The sequence below is a fragment of the Athalia rosae genome, chromosome 4 (assembly GCF_917208135.1).
Source record: "Athalia rosae chromosome 4, iyAthRosa1.1, whole genome shotgun sequence".
Lineage (NCBI taxonomy): Eukaryota > Metazoa > Arthropoda > Insecta > Hymenoptera > Athaliidae > Athalia > Athalia rosae.
The window spans coordinates 15,607,512-15,628,209 of record NC_064029.1 but is presented as its reverse complement, the minus strand read 5'-3'; the positions used below and the strand labels follow the sequence as shown (position 1 = coordinate 15,628,209).

At 38.3% G+C, this 20,698-nt stretch overlaps 1 protein-coding gene across 3 annotated transcripts in view; it reads right to left on the bottom strand.

The window, feature by feature from the left end:
• Window positions 1–162: 162 nt before the first annotated feature.
• Window positions 163–20,698, bottom strand: part of LOC105687654 (serine/threonine-protein kinase 17A-like) — a 194,651-nt gene continuing 174,115 nt past the window's right edge. For 2 of the 3 annotated variants that reach the window (XM_048654096.1, XM_048654098.1), the window contains 5 exons: window positions 13,360–13,572; window positions 12,966–13,104; window positions 4,399–4,525; window positions 4,034–4,262; window positions 163–2,962 (listed from right to left, as the gene is read on the bottom strand). In XM_048654096.1, coding sequence (XP_048510053.1) covers window positions 1,921–2,962; window positions 4,034–4,262; window positions 4,399–4,525; window positions 12,966–13,104; window positions 13,360–13,572 — 1,750 coding nt within the window. In that variant the 3' untranslated portion in view covers window positions 163–1,920. Of the gene's footprint in view, window positions 2,963–4,033; window positions 4,263–4,398; window positions 4,526–12,965; window positions 13,105–13,359; window positions 13,573–13,990; window positions 14,274–20,698 lie in introns of those variants that run through there. The other variant, XM_048654097.1, reaches the window with a different exon arrangement.

Genomic DNA, 20,698 nt, shown 5'->3' with positions numbered 1-20,698 from the left:
TGCACCTTATTTGATTGAAAAATTTAGAAACATTATTGAGGGGGAAAAAAAGAATAAGAAGACCCGCTCTTGAAGATATAAAACAATAATTAGACGTAGAAATAATTTAATTCAATATAATAATAAAATAATCGATCGAAGATAAATTAAATAATTCATTAGTTTACAATAATTACAAATATATTTCTATAATTCGCGTACATTTATTATACATTTACATGGTATATATGTTAATAGTATACCTCAACGAACGGTGTGAGTATACGTAAATGTATATTATATGCACATTTATTTTTAGCCAAGAGTTCACATAGCGTCACGGGGATTTAAATAAAAAATAATATTCAAATTAGAATAATAAGTGATAAGAAACGAGAGAAATTTTCCAAACTTTCTTCTTGTGCATGGTCTGAAATCCGGCGACAGAATATAGCTCTCATAAGGACACGAAGGATCGAAAAAATTGAGAAAAAAGAGAAGGAAAAAAATTTCTCACGATTTTACGTAAAATTTTTTTGCGAGAATATGATAAGACAATTATGTTTATCTGAGATTTGGTGAATCTATTCAAATATTAGATAGAAATTCGCTATCGCTGTTAATTAAAGACGCCTAGAAGCCCGTCTAGGCTCTCAATTTTGATGGGGCGATGGATAACTTGGGTAATTGTCGGTAAAAAGAGAGGCGCGTTTTGTTCGTAGAACTATTCGGATAAAATAAATAATATTTTTGCATAAGATTTTTCGAAAATTTTCAAATCTCTATTTGGTCATCGCGATCGTTCGGACGAACGTGCATTCTGCAGGCACTGCGTGACTTATCAACATATTACAACTCTCCGTCTACATCTAATCTTAACACAGTTTGTCGATACAAAAAAAGGCACCGTATTTGAATTCGATGAATCATACACGCTAATAAATTCCACTAAACCGTGGTCACTACTTTCGTTTCGTTGTTGTGCGATATGCGATTTATTTCTTAATATTCTCCTTATCTTAAATGAACGTCAGGCACCACCGTATCATCGTTACAATTACGACGATATGCACAAATATTATTTTTCTACCCTTGCCTCCTTTTTTCTGTTTTTTTTTTTTTTCTTTTTACAAATTTCTTTCTAAATTTACGATTAGATATAACAATCAATTTATTTACAGGGTCGTATGATTACGGCGCTATTTAATAAAATCATGCCGCACGAACACATCTGATATATCTCGATTACAATAGTTATTTATTACTATTATTATTCATAGTTTTGTTCTTTAATACAGTTTGAATATTACATTTCCATTTGATAATCCACTGAACAGCTAAGTCCGAAGTGCAGACAATGCGAATTCCGTTTTTCTCTTCATTTTTCCAAACAATTTTTTTTTTTTTTTACTTTCTAGTTTCGTTATTTTCCATATCTATTTATAGTCAGATACAGGTCTCTCGGGCTCAACCAACGTACTTTTATCACGTCAAAAAATAGCGATATTAATGAAATCTATTTACATGAATCGTTTGTTCGATCGTCTTTCGTAAATCCCGTATCGTGAGAATGACAAACGAAATTTTTGCGGGCAACGAAAGAAATCAAAGTAACGAATTATTTTTATGTGTATATATATATATATAAATATGTACATAATTATTTTTCTCCTGTACCTAAGAGGGGAAGATGATTTTTATTTTTACTCACATCTTCTCATCTCGGTGACCGGAAGTTGAACACAGACCGCATGTAAATCACAGGGTTTGGCTTTCCGCAATATATATAGTACAACAAACGTACACACAATTGCTTTTATCAATCAGTTTTGTTCCTTTGCAATTACTCAAATTATTTCTCTCAAGTTCACCAGTACTTTTCACACTGGATATTGCAGTTAAAAAAAGCATTTTTTTTTTTTTTTTTTTTTCTTTTCTTTTCTACGACGCACCGTGAACTTGGAACCTCCGAATCCGCGCCTGCACCGATTCGCATTGTACTTCGCTGTACCTGGTGTAACGTCCGGCTCTAACTGGTTCTCTAATGACAACGAGTTCCCCCCCTCTTTCTCTCATAGCTTCTAAACTCGCTCTACCCCTAGTCGTAGGTGGTGAAGTTCTCACCGTAGTTTTTCCGTTACCAGGTTCCGAAGAAAATCTACTCAGAGCTTTACTGACAACGCCGCTGCATTCGCGGGGCCAGATTCTCGGGTGTTTTTGTTCCCATCTGTCCGTATCGGCTCCGACAAACGGAAAACTCGCTCTACTTTGAGTCTTACCGTACAAAATAAAATCGAGCGAATCGTCGGAATATATGCTACTTCTGTCGCTCGAACTGTCGGTCGATATTTCGGAAATGGTATCGCTCCCGCTATCGCTGCATTGCTGTTCTTCGCCCAGTATAAAAACTGGGGTACATTTGAATATTTCACCGGCTGGCATCGTGTGATTAGCCGTTGCTCTTCTTTGCGAATTTGAGGGTTCTATTATAACGATTTCCGTACTAGCTGAGAACCTTTGGGCCAACGTGTCCATATTTTTCTTAAAAGTATCTCTTCTGTCCGGACTCAATCCGATCCTTACCGGCATCGATATTGTCTTCGATGATTTCGAATAAACGTTTTCCGTGTGCGAAGAAACCGCCCTCGATGGTGTCGTCAATTTTACCTCCGCGTTAGAACCTTTCGTGGGCGTACTCGGCCTCGGCGATTTCTTATCAGAGTTCGTTACGGACTGTTCGGTAATCAGAGATGACCTAGAATTCGATGAGTTCGTGATGACCTTCGTATCCTGGGATTCCGACGGGCTGGAAGATCGACGCGGGTCGTCTTCTTCGCTTAAAATTGCGTTTGAGGTCGTGCTGGTTGATGATGAGGTGGTTGTTGTTGTTGTCGTTGTTTGCGTCAGGCTCAATGGTGTTTCGGGACTTTCATGCGCTGAGAACCACGGATGCTGTAGACATTCCGTGACCGTTAGGCGTTCGCTGAAACAAAGTTGAAGAAAAAAAACAAATCAAATTTAATACACGAGGCACGTCGATGACAAAACAAAAATGGACCACCGATGACATCGGTGGGTTGAGAAATCCTAGCTTCTTTATTTATTTTATTTTACGATTTTTTTCTTCCTCATCTTATTCACAATCTTCGCGTTTCCGGCGAACGCCAGGAAACACGTTGGAAACATTAGAAAATTATCGTTGTGCAATAGTCGCTGCTGCTGCAGGCGATACGTACGATGATTATTATCCAAACATTTGGACACCAATGCGTTCGATAAGAGGTTGTTTAAGCAACAAAAAGAAAAAAAAAAAAAGGAGATAGTAAAAAGCTAGGAAAAAATTGGACCCGTATACATATGAACTCTGTGTTAATATATGTGGAGAACCAAACGCTACGTGTAATGCATGAACTTTTGGAGCGATAAAAGACCGGCTTTTAAAGAGACACATAAGTTCAAACTAGATCGTCACTTCCTTTCAGCTGACTGGTACTCGCCATCACGAATGTGATAGTGAAATCAACAAAATAATTTTTTAGCACCCGACTAGGAGTAGTTGAGGTTTTACTATTATACGGTGAATATACATATCTGGTATAAGAGGAGATAAATTTTGCCGCAATCTCCTGCGGTGTCCTGATTTTTTACGAATGTATGTCAAAACAATATTTTTCAGAGACACCGGAAATTAACATCTTCATCCTATGTACGGATGACAGATTTTAGAGTGGAAAAATCTCGTCGCAACACCCATCGTTAAAAATATTCGAAATTTGTTCAATTGAGAGTTTTTTTCACAGTGAAATTGAAGAGCAACACATCTGCGGGGTGATGTATGTAATCCGTGAAAAAATTGCACAAGTCCAACGCGACGATGTATAAAAATAAACGTTTCCATGCAACAAAATGATAATTCGATGATCGAATGAATCATGACAAATCGTATTTTCAAGGATGCGTATATTTAATGGTGCGCCAATCGTGTTATATCACGAGTTTATGCATGTACATGTTTATAGAGACACGACGGAATGTCGTATAAAATTATTCTTACCTTGGATCTTTGACCATAAGCTTGCGCATGAGATCGCGCGCTTCTTCGGAGACATCTTCGAACAGATCATCGGGAAAATCTAATCGGCATCGGCTGATATTGCAGAACGTTTCCTGCTTGGAATCTCCACCGAAGGGTGAACATCCGGTTAATAATACGTAAAGTAGGACTCCAACGGACCACATATCCGTCGCTAAACTAATTGGCTCGTAATTCAGGACTTCGGGAGCTAAAAGTATACGAGAAAATTTCACGGTCAATAAATCAGACACTAACTAAATTTCGTTTTTTACTTGTCACCTAACTTTTCCTAATATTCTTTTCGAAAGGCTGAATTAATTTTATGAAATATCAACGATACTCACCAACATAATCTGGTGTCCCAAGTATTTCCCTTATATCCGCACCGTGGCTGATGTATCTCGAGATTCCAAAATCGCACAATTTCACGTCGCATTCGGGAAATTCACCGGTAAGCACCAAATTCTGCGGCTGAAATGAGAAAGGGGAAGCAAAAAAAAAAGATTAAATTTAATATTCAACCCACAATTAAAAATGAATAAAACTTTCATAATTACAGGTGTAGATATCCAGGGATATATAGGTGTGTTGAAAAAATGTAATGATTATAATTAAAGTATCTCTATCACAAAGGAACGAATTAAAGGGGGTTGCATAGATTAAAGGAGGAAGTTAAGTAGAAAATATCCGACAGCCGTGAAACAAACCCTGTCCATTAGAAGACTCGCGGCTATAATTAACCCGTAGATTAACGCTCTCAACTAAAATAACCTTCTTTCTCCGAGACCTCTGATCTATCCGAACATTCCGAGTACATAAGAGAAAGATGAGGAGACGGGAGGAGTAGGAGATGGTTGAAGAAGTCAGCGAGGGGAAGGAAAGAGAAAAAGACGTCGGTACCGCCGTCTCGGGATAGGCTCGAAAATTCCCCCGAACTTTAAAGTGAAACAAGTGTTCGGCTACGCAAAGTGCATACACCGCCGTATGTATCACGGGGTGCAAACGAAGGTATCGAACTTTTCAAAGAAAACATCCCATTAAAAAGGAAAAAGAAGAATGAAGCTCTTCGTTAGAAATACGTCCATTGTTTTCTTCTGTCGGAAGCAGACCCCTTCGAATCCACTAAATTAGTATACCAAGGTGTGAAAATCGAACCGGTGCACGTGAAAGGAAAAACAGAATCGTGAAAAACTAAAATGAATCAGAAAAATTATAATATTCAAAAGTCATGATCCCAACAATTGTGATATAATTATGAAACGAATCAATGGAAGTGTAAAATTGAAAGGAGAGATGAAAATTTACTTTTCATTGTAGTTGCAATAGTAGGTTAACTAGAAACAGTAGTTTAGCCATAATACGATTGCGTAACTAATGAAAAATAAAATCACTTCAATCTGAATAGAACAATCGAAACAATAATCAACGATCTTGGAAACGAAATAATTTCTGTACAGTATTTTTGATCTATGAATAAAATATGTTAATCGCAATTGCACGTATCTTGCAGTGAATTTTAATTAATTTTCTTCACTTCTCCTTATTTATTCGATATAGAACGTTGAAATATTGTTATACATAGCTGTCGTCGAGACATAATATATTTAACAATGTCTGATAATAATTTTATAGAACCTCATATAATAATGCAGAATGGAAGTTTCACCCTCTGCACAATCATCGACAATGGAATCTTGCAACAGCGGCAAAAATCAACCAGGTATAACCATTGTTCGATTGTTCCGCAAATAAAAATTATCAAAGAAGCTAAAATAAAATATAATCCTGCACAAAGATTACCGATAGATCTATCTCGTAGCGCTTGCACCGAAATTTGAATCTTAAAATTTCTCTCCATAAAAAAAAAGATGAATTTTTTTTCTCGATTCTCCAAAAATCTATTCGAATGTGTCAAAAACTTACCGGTACAACTTTCGTATTTAATTTTCGAGCGTAGTTCGCGCTAGATTCGCTAAATAGGCGACGCCTGCAAGTGCAGCAGTAGAGATAGATAATAAGTGGCGTGCAGTGGAAAGTTTATATTTCCTTTCGAACCAGCAATGCGTAAAAAAACAGAACTTGTAACAGGCATACGTACACACAAGCGTGTTATACCACCAAGAAGTTCACACTCGCGTGCATATATATACCTAACGAGCAGAAAACGAAGAACTCGACAAAAAAAAAGAAATGGAAACTATTCGTCAAGAATTTTCTTCGTCAAACCATGCATGCTAAATATTTCCCATCCATATGTATTATTGTTAAATCGGCGCTGTGCATGATTTGACGGAATTCTTCTTTCCGATCAGATAACAGATGAAAAGGTGATAATTTTGTTTGTTTTTTTTTCGAATCGTGTTTATATCTGTAAAGTGGTTCGTTTATACTTCTCGAGGTTCGAGATGATTCTGGGATTTGGTTTGTACGTTACATTTCGCTATATCGAGTTACGAGTAAGACGTGACCGGGGTTCTGCATGAGATTTCGTTCCTACTTCGGTATACGTACCATACAAGAGCTTCGTGGTCAAGAGAGTATTGTAAGGAGAGGAAGGAGGAGGGGGACCGGACGCGCTAATGGGGAGATTCGAACGCGTCTGTATATATATATATATATATATATATATATACGCCTACGTCTACTTAGACTACTCTTTGTCAGCAGTTACTCTTGACCACTGCCAAAACGGTGAACTGTAATACAATTTTACATGTACAGTAGACGAGTGTATCGAGTGGGAAACGTTCGAAGAAAACCGTTACGATTTTCCCCCCGGGCAATAGAAACAACTTTGCGCACACCGCGGTCGTGTGTAACGTAACGATTTAAATTGCATTTCTCATTATCGTCTCTCCCTCACTTCTCCACTGCACCCTTCGCACGAGGTTCAAAGTCTCTGTCTCTCTCTCTCTCTCTCTCTATTGATCCGAGAATTGAAATTTAATACATAATAAATTATTGCACAGGCTGTCGAATTCGCGATGATGCAAAGGCTTCGTTCAAAGAAGACAAGGATAAATATATTGATGTCGTCTCGTGGTTAACCACGTTTTACGAACTATAAGATAATCATTACGATTCTAGCGTAACGCGGGTTTAATCTATACCTCGAAATCGCTAGTATGATTCTCGTTCGATTTCTCAAACAACGAGATCTGAAAGAAAATTGTCCAAATGGAAGAAGTAAAATACATAAAAAAAAAAAAGAAAAAAAAAAGAAAAAAGACTCGAATAAAGTTGGGAGGGGCGGGAGGGGTGTACGACCGCACCTAGATTCTCATGTTCATTCCCTGGTAGTGGGCCGACTGCAACCGCGTCTGCAGCGGGAACGCAGCAAAATTCACACACGAATTAATAAAATATTAAAAAACCCACGAGATGCGTGCGACTCGGGAGGAGTAGGGGATATAACAGCGGAACAGAAATGCTTGCTAATCTTTTTTACAAGTTTCTTTAACACGTATGCAAAGTTTCTGTTATATTATCTCGGGGCGTAAAATACTGGTGATCTATAATACGAAGTTTATGCTAGAAAGACCACACGTACGGCGTGAAAAAAAAAAAAAAAGAAAAAAAATAAGAGAGCTGCGTGCACGTAAAGAGACGCTCGACTCTTTTCCACACGTTGCAGTCGGTGCAGCAGCAGACCGCGCGATGTTACAAACGCGTGATCAACACGCACGTTGAATATTGCTCCAGTTTGTCGAAACGAAAAGAAAAAAGAAGTAACATGTTCTACGTAGACAGGCGCAAGAAATCGTGAAAATATTTGTTGAATTTTTCTAAACGCGCGATGCAGTTCCTCGAAAAATCTTCATTCATTCATTCATTCATTCATTCATTCATTCATTTCTTCGTTCTCCTCTTACGTGAGTTCGTCTCGGTTAGAGCGACGCGGTACACGATGACGAATGATATAAGCCTACCGAGATCCGTTGGTCGTTTCTGCCTCTCATTGTAACTTCCGGTTAAAATATACGTATGTAAACTATACACAGTTCTGTCTCTCGCTCTTCAGATAGGAATGTATACAGAGTATACTTTGATGCAACTGCAACGTACGCGACAAGGATAAAATGGAAAAAAATTACGTTGAGTTTGATTTAGAGACGGGAAGAAGATGAAGAAGCGCCCCCGGGAATCACCAAACGACCTACTACCATTACCACCACCACCACCACCACTACTGTACATATATGATTCTCTTCCTCCTCGCGAGCGCAAAATTCAGACTCACATACATTACATAGGATTTCCGGAGATTTTCTCCATAATATGCATATCTAATTGGATAAACGATGCGATGCGATTTCAGTAAAATTATATCACGAAAATAGACGCCGTTTGAAAAATTAAATTAAATCAAATGAAGTCTGGGGGAAAAAAATCGTTCGAATTAATCAAACGAAACTAATCGATCAATCGACGAACTTTACGGGCCGGAATTCATGACTCGTGTGTATATCGATGACCGGTTCGTTATTCTAATAATAACAATCATTGTAATTACGCATCGAAAATATCTCGGAAGAGAAGTGCACGCGAGAGCGGTAGGTGTGTGTGTGTGTGTGTAATAGTGGAATAAATTTCACGTATGTAAGAATCGATTAATCTTCCGGGAAAGTTTTGACGAGGAAACGAGTTTGTATGGGTGTAGGATACCGTACAACGATAGAGGTATGCAGTTACATATTATATCCGGGCGATGATATGTCGTGTCGTCGCTGCATCGTCGCTGTACATTTCACTAACAACATTCACTTTGTAGATATTATTACCGCGTACCTTACCCTATTATAAATACATAATGCTGTTTCGAGCGCACAACGTACCACGAAGTTATGAAACGTAAAAAGTTCAGCCAGCGAGTGTGAATCGTTGAATTCTCATTCATATTCAACTTCGTATAACCAATCGATCGATCGAGAAGGAAAATTCGCACGTACGTTGGAGTGAATTGTAAAAATATTTATTCTTCATTTTAACCGAGCGATATTACTGGACGTCCGAAAATAGGCGAGTGTATTGTGAGATTCTTCACCTCGCTGAATCCGCAACGTCAAAGACAGAAAAACGATGAAATTCCATTTTAATGGCTCTACAATAACGGGCATTCCAGAACTAGAAATACATCCAAAGTACCGATGACCAGAACCTCTGGCGCATCGCACTGGTCGGTCGAGTAGAAAAAAAAAAAGTAAAAAAGAAAGAAGAGGCGTCCCGTCGTCTAGGTAACAAACTGCAGACTGCGTGCGATGCATCGTTCCACATAATTCGCCGTAAAGTTTATTCCGAATTTCGAGAAAAATTGACGAAATAAATAAATAGAAATGTGTGGGATGCAGTTTTCGTGAAAGAACTATCGGGCGGATCATCCGTTAGTTATGAAGGTATATAAACCGCGGAACCGCGGTGTGAAGTAGACATGGGCGAGGGCCAAAAACCGCGTTGGTCAAAAGCCAAGAAATTTGCATACGTGCATTTTTCCATTCATAACCACATGCGGAGTATCTATATTTGGGTCAGTATAATATCGCTTGGATCGGTGTTGTGGGTTATTTCTGTACACTTAGCGGTATGTATATAAATTGCATAAAAAAAAACCGAAGAAAAAAAGAAAAATGGAAAGAAAAAGAAAAATCCACTAATAAGTGAGCCGCAGTTTGAACGAAGATTTTATCGCAGATTTGCTGCGACGAGCATATTACACACCATCGATTTACTGTTTCCTTTACGACGACAAAACGTATCGCGAGTGGTTGTTGCTATTAATAATAATTATTATTATTTTCTTTGCAATTTCGTTTTACAAATAGATTTTCAAAGAGTAGAAATTTTTTTGCTTCTCCATACGAAATTCGTAAGTATATTTAATGAACTTGCAGTAAAAGCTCACTGAATTTACTATTCGAAGCCGTTATAAATACCCGTTTTATACCGCGCGTATGACCTTTCCCATGAACTGTAATCAACTCCGTACCTTGTACTCGAAACAAAACTTAACGAAAAGTACTCACGGAGGAGTCCCAATATAACCGCTTTTCTTTGTTCGAATTCCTCGGCGCGAATCGAACGAGCCAAAGCTCGCTTTTAGATCAAGCTCATCAAACGCATCAGAATTCAATGATTTTTTTTTTTTTTTTCAAATATATCGTGCATCGCATGCACCGCTTGATAATCATAACGGTGCAGTACCTACGTACAAGATATTTGACATTTCTATTTTCGAACACTTAAATTATTCGCTTTACTTGATACAGATTTGCAACAACTGCGAAACTCCGGCAAATTTCACGAGTTCGAAACTCAAGACGGACGGACGGACGACCGGACAAGACAGAAAATTCTGACTCGTGCTTACGGTGCAACGGAATAAGTTTGCTATGCTTACGTTACTCGTATATTGCGTAGACCGGCAAACTCAAATATAGAAACGGCAATTAGCGAATTCTTTCCTCCGCCGAAATGGATCTTCGCCGTTGCAATTCTCTTGTGACTTTTTCTTCTTTTCTATCCTTTCCTTTCTTTTTTTTTTTTTTTTTTTTTTTTTTTTTTCTTCTTGTCGGGATACACGTCAACAATTCAATTAAAAATCAATCAAGGATTTTTAAAATAGACAAGGTTATTCTCGGTGCCCGAACCCTCATTTTCGTTAATTGCTAATTACTCGAACACATACGACTTTCTTATATCTCGTCATACGTCGATGACGTTTCGTAGGATAAACATCAGGTGTAAATATTTCAGTTTAATGAACTCCGCGTTTCAGCTGCCAGCACATTTTGAAATCCATGGCACGTTTTTCTAATGTCTATATAATAATATTTGTTTGACCATACGAAAAAGCAAAAGCTAATAACTAAATCGCTCGCACTGTTGCTGCCGCCGCTCCGCAGAACACAGACGAATATATTATACACACATGCGAAGGAGAGGAAAGAAGAAAAAACAAAATTCAAACTCGTACGTAATTGGGTCGGTATTCGAGTGCGTAAATTATCAATAGATGTGTATAGGTATACAGATAGTTGACACGTATGCACATAAATTCAATAATCAGCCAATGTTTGATCGTGATGAGAAATATTTCCAATACGTTTATAATGAAATGAAAGCGCTGCAATGAGTTAACACTTGTGCGGCACGTATCGATTAATTGACATTAATTTTCTTATACATGCACATTAATTAAGGACAGAATGACAAATTAATTAACCACAAAATGGAGAAAATCGATCCGGAAAAATGCCTAGAACTGGATTGACTATATAATTGCACAAATCTGCATTTAATTTTTCGACCTTACAATTGACCAGACTTCAGAAATGATGGAGTTCATTCTGGAGAGAGAAAAATTTAACGTTCCTAATTTTCAGGTTTAATTCTCGAGGCGTAAATTTAATTCTATAGAAAACTATGACCGCAGGGATAACATATGGGTGTACTCGATAATTAAATATATGGTAGAATTTTAATTGAATATCGTACACGTCTCACGCGTGATGCGTCGTAGTTTTTGGAGATTAAAATTGTGTACGCGTACAGCGGATAGAAATTTATTCCGCGAAGAGGTTTATAATTACGCGTATCCTGCGGTGAAGCGACTACGCGTGTCCTATCGTCCAATTAAGAATCGTTACGAATAAGGTATGACGATGATACGGATGAATGTAAAAATGGAAAAATTTGAAAATTGCAGAAGCATAGGTGATCCTGGAAAGAGAATACTGTGTTTGACGCGACGCCCGCGTAACTAGCCAACCAAGTTGGATAGCAATTTGCGAAATATGCTGCCGGTATATAATTGGGTTACGTAACCGAGATAATAATCCGAACGAGCCCGATGTGTAAGGTAAGTTTATAACGTTGAGGTAAGGTTAGATTGTGCACACAAGAAGACAAGGTGAGAACGAGGCGAGTCCACCTCCGTCGTCGAGCTTTATTGCGCGAAACGAGCTCTATACAGGCGAGGCTGCAATAACGCGAATTTGAAAAAATCGTCGCAAGTCGAAACGCGTTTCCATCTTTGATGCGAACAACGTATTTCTCATCTTCATCATCGTCACGGTATTCGGACGAACATTGTTAATACGCACGCTTGTTATATACATATACACAAACCCGCTTACCTTGGTTCGCCCGTATCGATTACTATCATAATCGGTAAACATGAGCACATGTTCAATGCGATACGAGTCTCGTATGCCTACACGTATGATATATGAAAAATCATCGTCGTACGATCAGTCAAAAAATCAAAAATATCGTCGTTAAATTTCAATTATTTATTCAAATAAATATTATCGAGACTCGACGAGGTGCGAATATTTATATTATCAATCCGTTTGCTCGCCAACAAATTTTCGACGTCTCAATTAATCGCAATTCGTGTGAAATATTACGATAGTTTTCAAAATGTGGGCGTATACTATACATATATAGAGCAGAAGATGCGATTATTTTGAGTACGAGATGATCTCGCGGTCTCGTTACGCTGTCTTCGCGCTATACTAAATAATCCGTTCTAATCTATCGGTTGGCAGTAACTAGCGTATGGTATATAGTATTTACATAACAATCTGGGTCGTTCGTTCTAGAGTGAGTTACCTACTATATACCGATGCTCGAGGCACTGCACTGTTACTGGTGCCAGAAATGTCGCTCACCCAGCCCAAAGTTCTGGTATTTTGCCCCGACGGGTTCGATAACCGCAAAAATTTTCGTAGTTGTGCGCTATCGTCAACGATTTTGTAATCCCCCCGCCCCCCCCCCCCCCCCCCCCCCCCCCCAAAATCAAGCGAAATAAATAAATCGAGGGAAGAACATTAAATGACGATGCATAAGAACGATCGTATGAAAACACGTCAGGTAGATCGAACATTGGCGAATTAATTTTTTTATCTCTTACCTTGATGTCGAGGTGGGCTACGTTTAGGGAATGGAGGAACGCTATGCCATCTAAAATTTGCTTCATCAGTCTGGCAACTTGTCTCTCCTCTGGTACTTCGTCCTTGTCTAAAACCATCTGTAGTTCACCACCTGGGGCACTGTGAAGAGAAAAATATATTTTTTCACGTAAAAAAACTACGAATAGATTTGTGTGTTTGAAATAATTAATCGTCGAATAATTGAATTAGTAAAATTTTATGGAACGAAGAAAGAAGAGAAGAATTTTTGCAATTCGTAGCGTTCAGTTTTCTTGAAAAATTCAAAATCGTCGGATCCACGTGAATTTTATTTTTCTGCGCTAAAATCTTCATACAGGAGTTTCGATAAATTGAAATATATTTGTAAATACTTACAGTTCTAGGACTAGGACCATTTCCGTCTTGGTTTCGAATACTTGATGAAGTGAAACAAGACGCGAACATCTCGCGGCGGCGTCCAGCACCGCAACTTCGTGAAGTGCTTCGTTGCGGAGTTCCTGAGCCCTCCGTCTTTTTTTAAGGAACTTTGCTGCCCACTGTCTGCCGCTCGATCTTTCCCGACATCTTTTCACGGTGGCGTACTTCCCTCTGCGCGGCCAAACATGAAGAAGAAAATAATTATTAATTAACATCGAAAGCAAATGAAATCGAACAGCTAATTAAGATTAATCACGCACAAATTGTGTGTTCAATAAATAAATGTGTAGAGGTATAAAGGAATGAAAAATTTCCACACGTTCCAATTAACTCTTTCAATCGCCTTTTCTTTTTCTCCCAAGGTCATTTCTTGTCTAATCTATAATCTAACTCAAAGATACGTTGGTAGATAATGTGAAGCACACCGCTAGTCTACCGTTTTTGCTCGCTTGCAGCTATAATGCAATCGATACCAACGATCGAACGATATTCGATCCTATTTTCATTTCTGTTTTTTTTTTTAAATTCATTTCATTTCCATTCCCAATTCGATTGATATTATTTTTTGCATACACGGGAGGAAATTTACCCAGAGGGCTTTCGTGTGTAGAAAACTTTGCGAGTGAAAGCAATCAGATGTTGCGTAAGTAACGAGCGTAAATGGGGGGGTATTATTTCCACCGAGGACTTTTCACCGTACAGTGAACGACTGGAAATTGAGAAAAGATTTTTTCCTCTCCCTTTTTTCATTTCATTCTTCTTCTTCCAGAAGTTCGCCAAACAACTAGCGACGAGGAAAGCTCGACGAGTAAATAATTTAGGCTTCACGATTCGAGTTGAGGCGAGACGTGGGTGCTTCGAATGGAAATACAGTTAGAATATACCGAATAAGATACTATACATGTAGATCACCGATAATTAACCTGGGTCGAAAGACAGATCTAGGCTGTCGAATGCCATCCGAACCGAAACCGGACTGAAATAAGTTGAATTGCGTAGGCGTTTGTAGATTATATAGTTTCGTTTCTATTGAATTTATACGCACGCGTTACAAGAGAATAGTTATCTACGTTCTAATTACGGGTTGTTAGAGAGATATACACACAACCATATGGAGCGTGTTTGACAGCTCTCTATAATCCATTATCGACAGCTACCACGACCTTCTTCTTTTTCTTCTCAATATAATTCTATTTTATAAGTTTTTTTTTTTTTTCTTTCTTTTATCACACACAACGTTGTGCAATAAACGATCAACTTTTATACAAGTTATACACACATAGGTACGGTACAGCTACAGTATAACGGATCGGAATATATAACATACATTCGTAAGATCGTTCGATAATTTCTTTCCGTTATAGGTATTTCATTTATTTATTTGAATTTTATTTTTAATTTCATTTCATGATTTTCATGTACGATATCGCTATTCGTATATACATATATCTTTTACAACTTACTGCAGCCGCTCGATTTTATTTATTTAATAATTTTTTCCGTCTATTTTTCGCGATAAAACACTTCTACTTCGGGATATACAGGGGAATACCACACGACTGGGAAGTGGAGGTGTGATTCACGGTTATTAAATATTAATTCAGTGTCATAACGATAAGAAATTAACAAAAAAAAAAAAACAAACAAACAAGTACCCTGTCCTGAAAGTTATCATATTATTTTGCGCGTTTTTCCCCCATTTTTTCAACGTTACATTCTTATCAAAGATGACGTTCGGAATTTATGGATGGGGAGTATTACGATTTGAATCCTTTCAGACGTCGCATTGTTAACTGATAGATTAAAACCGAGCGATAAGAGTAACAAAAATCCCGTTACATTTCATTTGATTTTATTTGATTCGACAAGCGGAGAGAACATAACCGGGGCGAAATTATAAATTTTTCTGGGCGCTTTGAAAAGGAGGGAGAAAAGAAAAAAGGGGGAAAACAAAAATCTCTCCACTGCTACTCCTCAGACTCGGACAACTGATATTCGAAGCACATGCATTATACACGTAGCTACGTTGGGTACCCATCATCAACGAGAAACTATCCGCAGCAGAAGCAGCGGCAGCGGCAGCGGCAGCAGCAGCAGCAACAACTACCGTCAAGATCTACTCTCGGCGGCGTCCGGGGTCAAACTCCCACGTTTTCATCCCGTTGAAGTACTAGAAGATTGCGAACCGCAATGTAATCGACTTGTCTTTGACCCTTTCGTATATAGCCTCGCTTTAAAATAGTATACCAGTAGTAGAAGTGGTGGTTGTACTTGCCGAGGCTCACCGAGGTTTCAGACTTTTTCAAATACCACCGCTAGAATACAGCTATGCATAGGTTTATATTTATCGTAATAAAAGGAAGTTACGACGAGGGCCGAGCGAGTCCGGCGGGCAATAAAAGCCGATCTAATAAAACGATTTTCGATGAAAGGTGTCGTTAGGTGGGTTACGACGTGACAGATTCGAATAAAAGCGATATTCGCTCTTTCATTTAACACGTTATAAAATTGAGGGAAAAGTGTGTCCGCGCAGCTCTTGCATTTCATCGAGTAACGTCGGAGAGAGTGAGTATTTTTATGAGAAAAATAATATTATCACATTTCTTCGTTTGTGAAATATTTGTTTCTCTCTTTCTTTCGAACCACACGGCTCGCGGTATACGTAGAATCGTGAGAGTCGTTGCAATTTTTAACGCTCAAGCGACAAAATGAAAAAAAATCAATAAAAACTGGCGTCAAAGGCTCAATTAAGACTTCGATTATTAATTTGACCGTGGCGTTACATTGATTATTGCGTCCAACTTTTGTGATACCGCGCGACAAAGTTTTCTTTCATCTCGTAACGAATGATATTCCTATTTCAGCGAAAGCAGAAGATAGATAGCAGATGAAAAATTCTTTCCCCACGAGGACTTCGAACTGCACGTTGAACGGGGTGCGTGGCAAAAAACTAAAAGTGCGTTAAAATAAATCACCATCATCTTCTGGGAAGATTTCAATTTTATGAACGAATTCCACGACATTCGACGAAACATAGTGAATCTTTTCTTTCGCAACTTCACCCCACCGATTTCTCTTATATGTATATTCCTATCGTACAACTATATAACTATAGTGGGGTACAATTTTACGCGCCAGGAGTCAGAAAACGCGTTTAACACCGGAGTTCGCGTTGATGAGATAAAGTGATGTGATGTTCCTTTGTTCACCTGGGGCCTGTGGCCAACAGCCGTCCAACTTTACGACGATTTTACCGTAGGGCTGGTGGCTACGCTGCAGCTGCCTTTGCGGTAATTTTTTTTTTTCTACCCATTTCATTTCATTTCATTTTTTTTTTTTTTTTCTTACATTTTATTTATTTTCTCTCTACTTCGTCACGACCGTTCGTGAACGGAGTGTGCTTCAGATCGGTCGTTGCAACGAAAAGAGAAAATTTACCGAAGGAAAAAAGTCCCGAATGAAATCCGCAAAAATGTCAGATTCGAAAGGGATGCGCTTCGCTTTCCTGCTTCCTGAAGCTAAGAGCTTAGGCACGGACGATTTCCTTATACATTCATATTCCGAAAATTTAAATAATACGTGCTCTATAAGGAAGAACTATACTGTCAGATATCCGACCGATAAATATGCGCATTTTTTTCAGAAATACGCCACGGGATACACTTTCTCGACAATTGATCGGGCATTATATGTATATTAGAATCTTCGGATAGCATGTCGCGCTGTGTTTCTGCGCGAAAATCGTACCGAACGAAGAAAATACCGAAACAAATAAATGCCAATAAAAAGTGAGAAGAAAATTGAGGGTTTCGTCGATTTGGCCGTAACACACAGAGATACAACATACGTATTTCGGCATATTATTTGAATACCTCGAGGATGCTGTATAGAAAGCTAAGATATCAGGCATCGTTTTACTATACATACACACTTTCTCCTCGAGCTGAAGGCGTACGAATAGTTGTGGATAAATTTTCTTCCATACAACGAGGGGGTAACTACGTTGGAAGACGGCGTGCATGTAACGCGCGCGGAAGCGCGTGCAGGTGTAATGACGATCGCACGCGTTTATCGCGGCGAAGAATCTCCGGCGACCTTTGCCACGTCGTCGCCCCTACTGGAATATGAAGTTAACTCTTCCACAGGATGCAACAGAATTCGCTTGTCTACGTATAGAGTTAATAGCATAGAAATTTTACACGCGTATCGGTACGGAGTAAGAAAAGTCGACGGTTAGAAAATCCTCGAGGATCAATGATCTCTCTTTTTGCATTCAACTGCATAGAAATTACGCGCGTACAAAGCGACGATGAAAATTTTCGCATCGCACATACGCCGGCTGCAGATTTTTTTATCTTGTCGTTAATCTCCGATTCGAAATTACGAAAAAACTTTGCCCAATCCCGAGGCACTGCTGATGTCATTCCGACGAGGAGAGTAGAAAAAAAAAAAAATAAAAGTAAGGGTTGGAAAAAGGAGAAGGCGAAAAAAGTGTTGGAAAATTTTGTGGACATTTTTCAACGTTAATACCCGGGGTATAATAAATAGCGCAGGTCAATGCCATAAGTTCACTGTTACTTTGTCGCGGTTCTGTCGAGCGGTGGTTCGCGTGTCCCGTCTCAGTATAACGTCCGAGTGTCCGAGAGTCTCAATCTCGTTACATTATACAGCGTATACAACAACGGCAGTAACATCGGCGAGGAGCCGGCGCGCGGCGCGGCGTTCCGGCAGCTATCGCGGCGTATCTCGTTCTCTACCTATAACTCTGTTTTTGTTTTATCTTATTCGTCTTCTTCTTCTTCATTTTTTTTTCACTTTATTTCACTTTATTTTATTTCATTTTCTTCTTTCTTTCCTCGCCAGTTCGAGGGTCATTGACTTACCTCAGCGAGCAATTATGCACGCCGGTTGAACACCGGTACGTGAAACTCGCTGAGATACGGCTTGACCTGGACACGCCATTACCTCTGACCAATGGTCAGTTGGAGCCGTTTCGTTGGACGGTAAATCCAAATAATTTCAACTCTTTACGCGAATTCAGAATCACATTTTTTATCTTCTTCCAATTAAAATTCGCATAGGTGACAGACTCGTGGTTTTTTTTTCTCCACCATTTTTTCTTTTAATTAGAAACGACACACACACGTGACCTTAATCACATCTAGTTAAATGTGTTTTCTTCACGATCGAATTTCTCGAGTAAATGTAATAAATTTAAATGCACGATTAATTCGAATGTTATAACCCGCAAGACCGAAAATTGATTTACAGAATTTTTCTCCACTAATTTTCGCGATTTTTTACAGAAATAAACTACCTTGAGCATTTGAAAGTCGTATTTCGTAATCTCGTTAAATATACCGATAAATGTACAACACGGAATCTGTCGAGAATGCTCGTGATGCGAAATCTCGCATTTGTGTAATAAACATGGACGTACATTTTTTTTTTTTTTTTTTCATTTTCCTTTTGTCAAAAAGTCACTATACATGTATTTATATGTACTTCGGAACGGCGCAGCGTTCGAATTTCAACTCATCATGTTGTATGGAAGATGTAAAGTTAGGTCGCGTAAATCAGAGCCGCGCAGTATGTATAATCCGCGTACGGTGTTCCCCGGTAACACGGGCAGTATATAAGAATCTTTTCGAAAAAAAAAATAAAATCTATCTACGAACGAACTGCATTTTAAGATAAAAATGACAAACTCGAGCGAATCGTGAGTCACAAATCACCGGCAGGGGCCAACTTCTCTCGAGACTCAACACATAACGAATAAACTTTAAATATATTAACATGTTCTATAAAAGGAATACCGTAAAAGTAACGTCATCACGACCACAGCATATATAGAAATCCTCATTTCTCTTTCTCTCTTTCTTTATTTTTCATTACTTTTTTTTTTCTTCCTTTTATTTCTCACTATAAAATGTAACGCTGTCGCGAATTAAAGTTTATAACGATATGATGCAAGAGGAGGGAAAAAAATAAAAAAATTTCAAATATTATGCCGACATATCAGCCCTCTTATTTACCGTATCTGTCTCCTTATCTGTCTCAACATGTACGATTGCTGTTATATACACGCGGATGAATTTATCGTGTACATAATGTATACACGTGAAAAAAAAAAAAAAACGTCCTCGAATAAAATTCTTTTGTCGGATTTTGAATAAAAGTTTTTATATAATAATTATAAATTATTCATAGAATTTGTCCATCACATTTTGCATTGTAAAATTCAATCGTCACACGATTGCAAACTAATCGATGAATAACTGTGCGTATTTATAAATTGTATGAATGTATTTGAGGAAAATCTGGTTGCAGTATAATCAATCTGTTAATTAATCAATCTTCGTGAATATGAAAATGATAAAATACGTATAACAAGTGTGATATGTACACTACAGTTGTTCTGCGGTTTTCAGTAGATTAGATTATTCCATAGAGAATAGGAAAAAGAAATAAAATTTATGATAAAATAAAAAAGATTCAAGAATATTAAATCACCGAGTTATAATCGCGGTTATAATATACCTAACACTCCTGAAGACAAGGTTTTGATGCAGCTGTAACCGTAACTGCGGTGGCGGGGGTTGGGTGCAGATATACGACGAAGAGAAGTACAAAAATCCTAACGACTCCCCGAAAACGATTTTCGCATGAAAAAAAGATACCGAGTGTCATCGCTGTCTCTAATTTATTCGTTCATTCAATAACGTCGCGATGGCGTTTCAATGAATCCCACAAATTCTCGTGATCGGTTGACCTCAGTTTCAAGGAGACATTATAACGCATCACCAATATAATTCGCAGGTCACGAATTGCGAATGAGAAAAAAAAAAAAAAAACTCTACAAATTTTTCGTTCATTATTTAACGTATTTAATGTGAGCATGCATAAAACATATATTGAAACGTGAACCCCTCGAATGTCCTCTTCAATTTTTCAGTTTATACACATAAATTTGCATCGCCGGTTTATTTTATTTGCGAAAGTGGGACTTTGCCGAATGCACGGCACTCGGTTATGTTATACTTAGACGAGTCCGCCGGTCTGTTTGCATTTAGCTCTTCTGTTCAAAGAAAAATATCCGATGCACCGACGTTTTAAAATGTTCACTCCGAACTCACCATGCACCCAACTTTATGGCTCGTATACATATAATAAAATTACCACGTGAAGTCTTTCCAATTTAGAACACAAAGTTTCTTCTAATTTTTTTCTTCTCTTCTCATTTCAGTAACTGCACAATGAACCATTCGACGGACAAAGGAGACGAAAAATTCGCAAC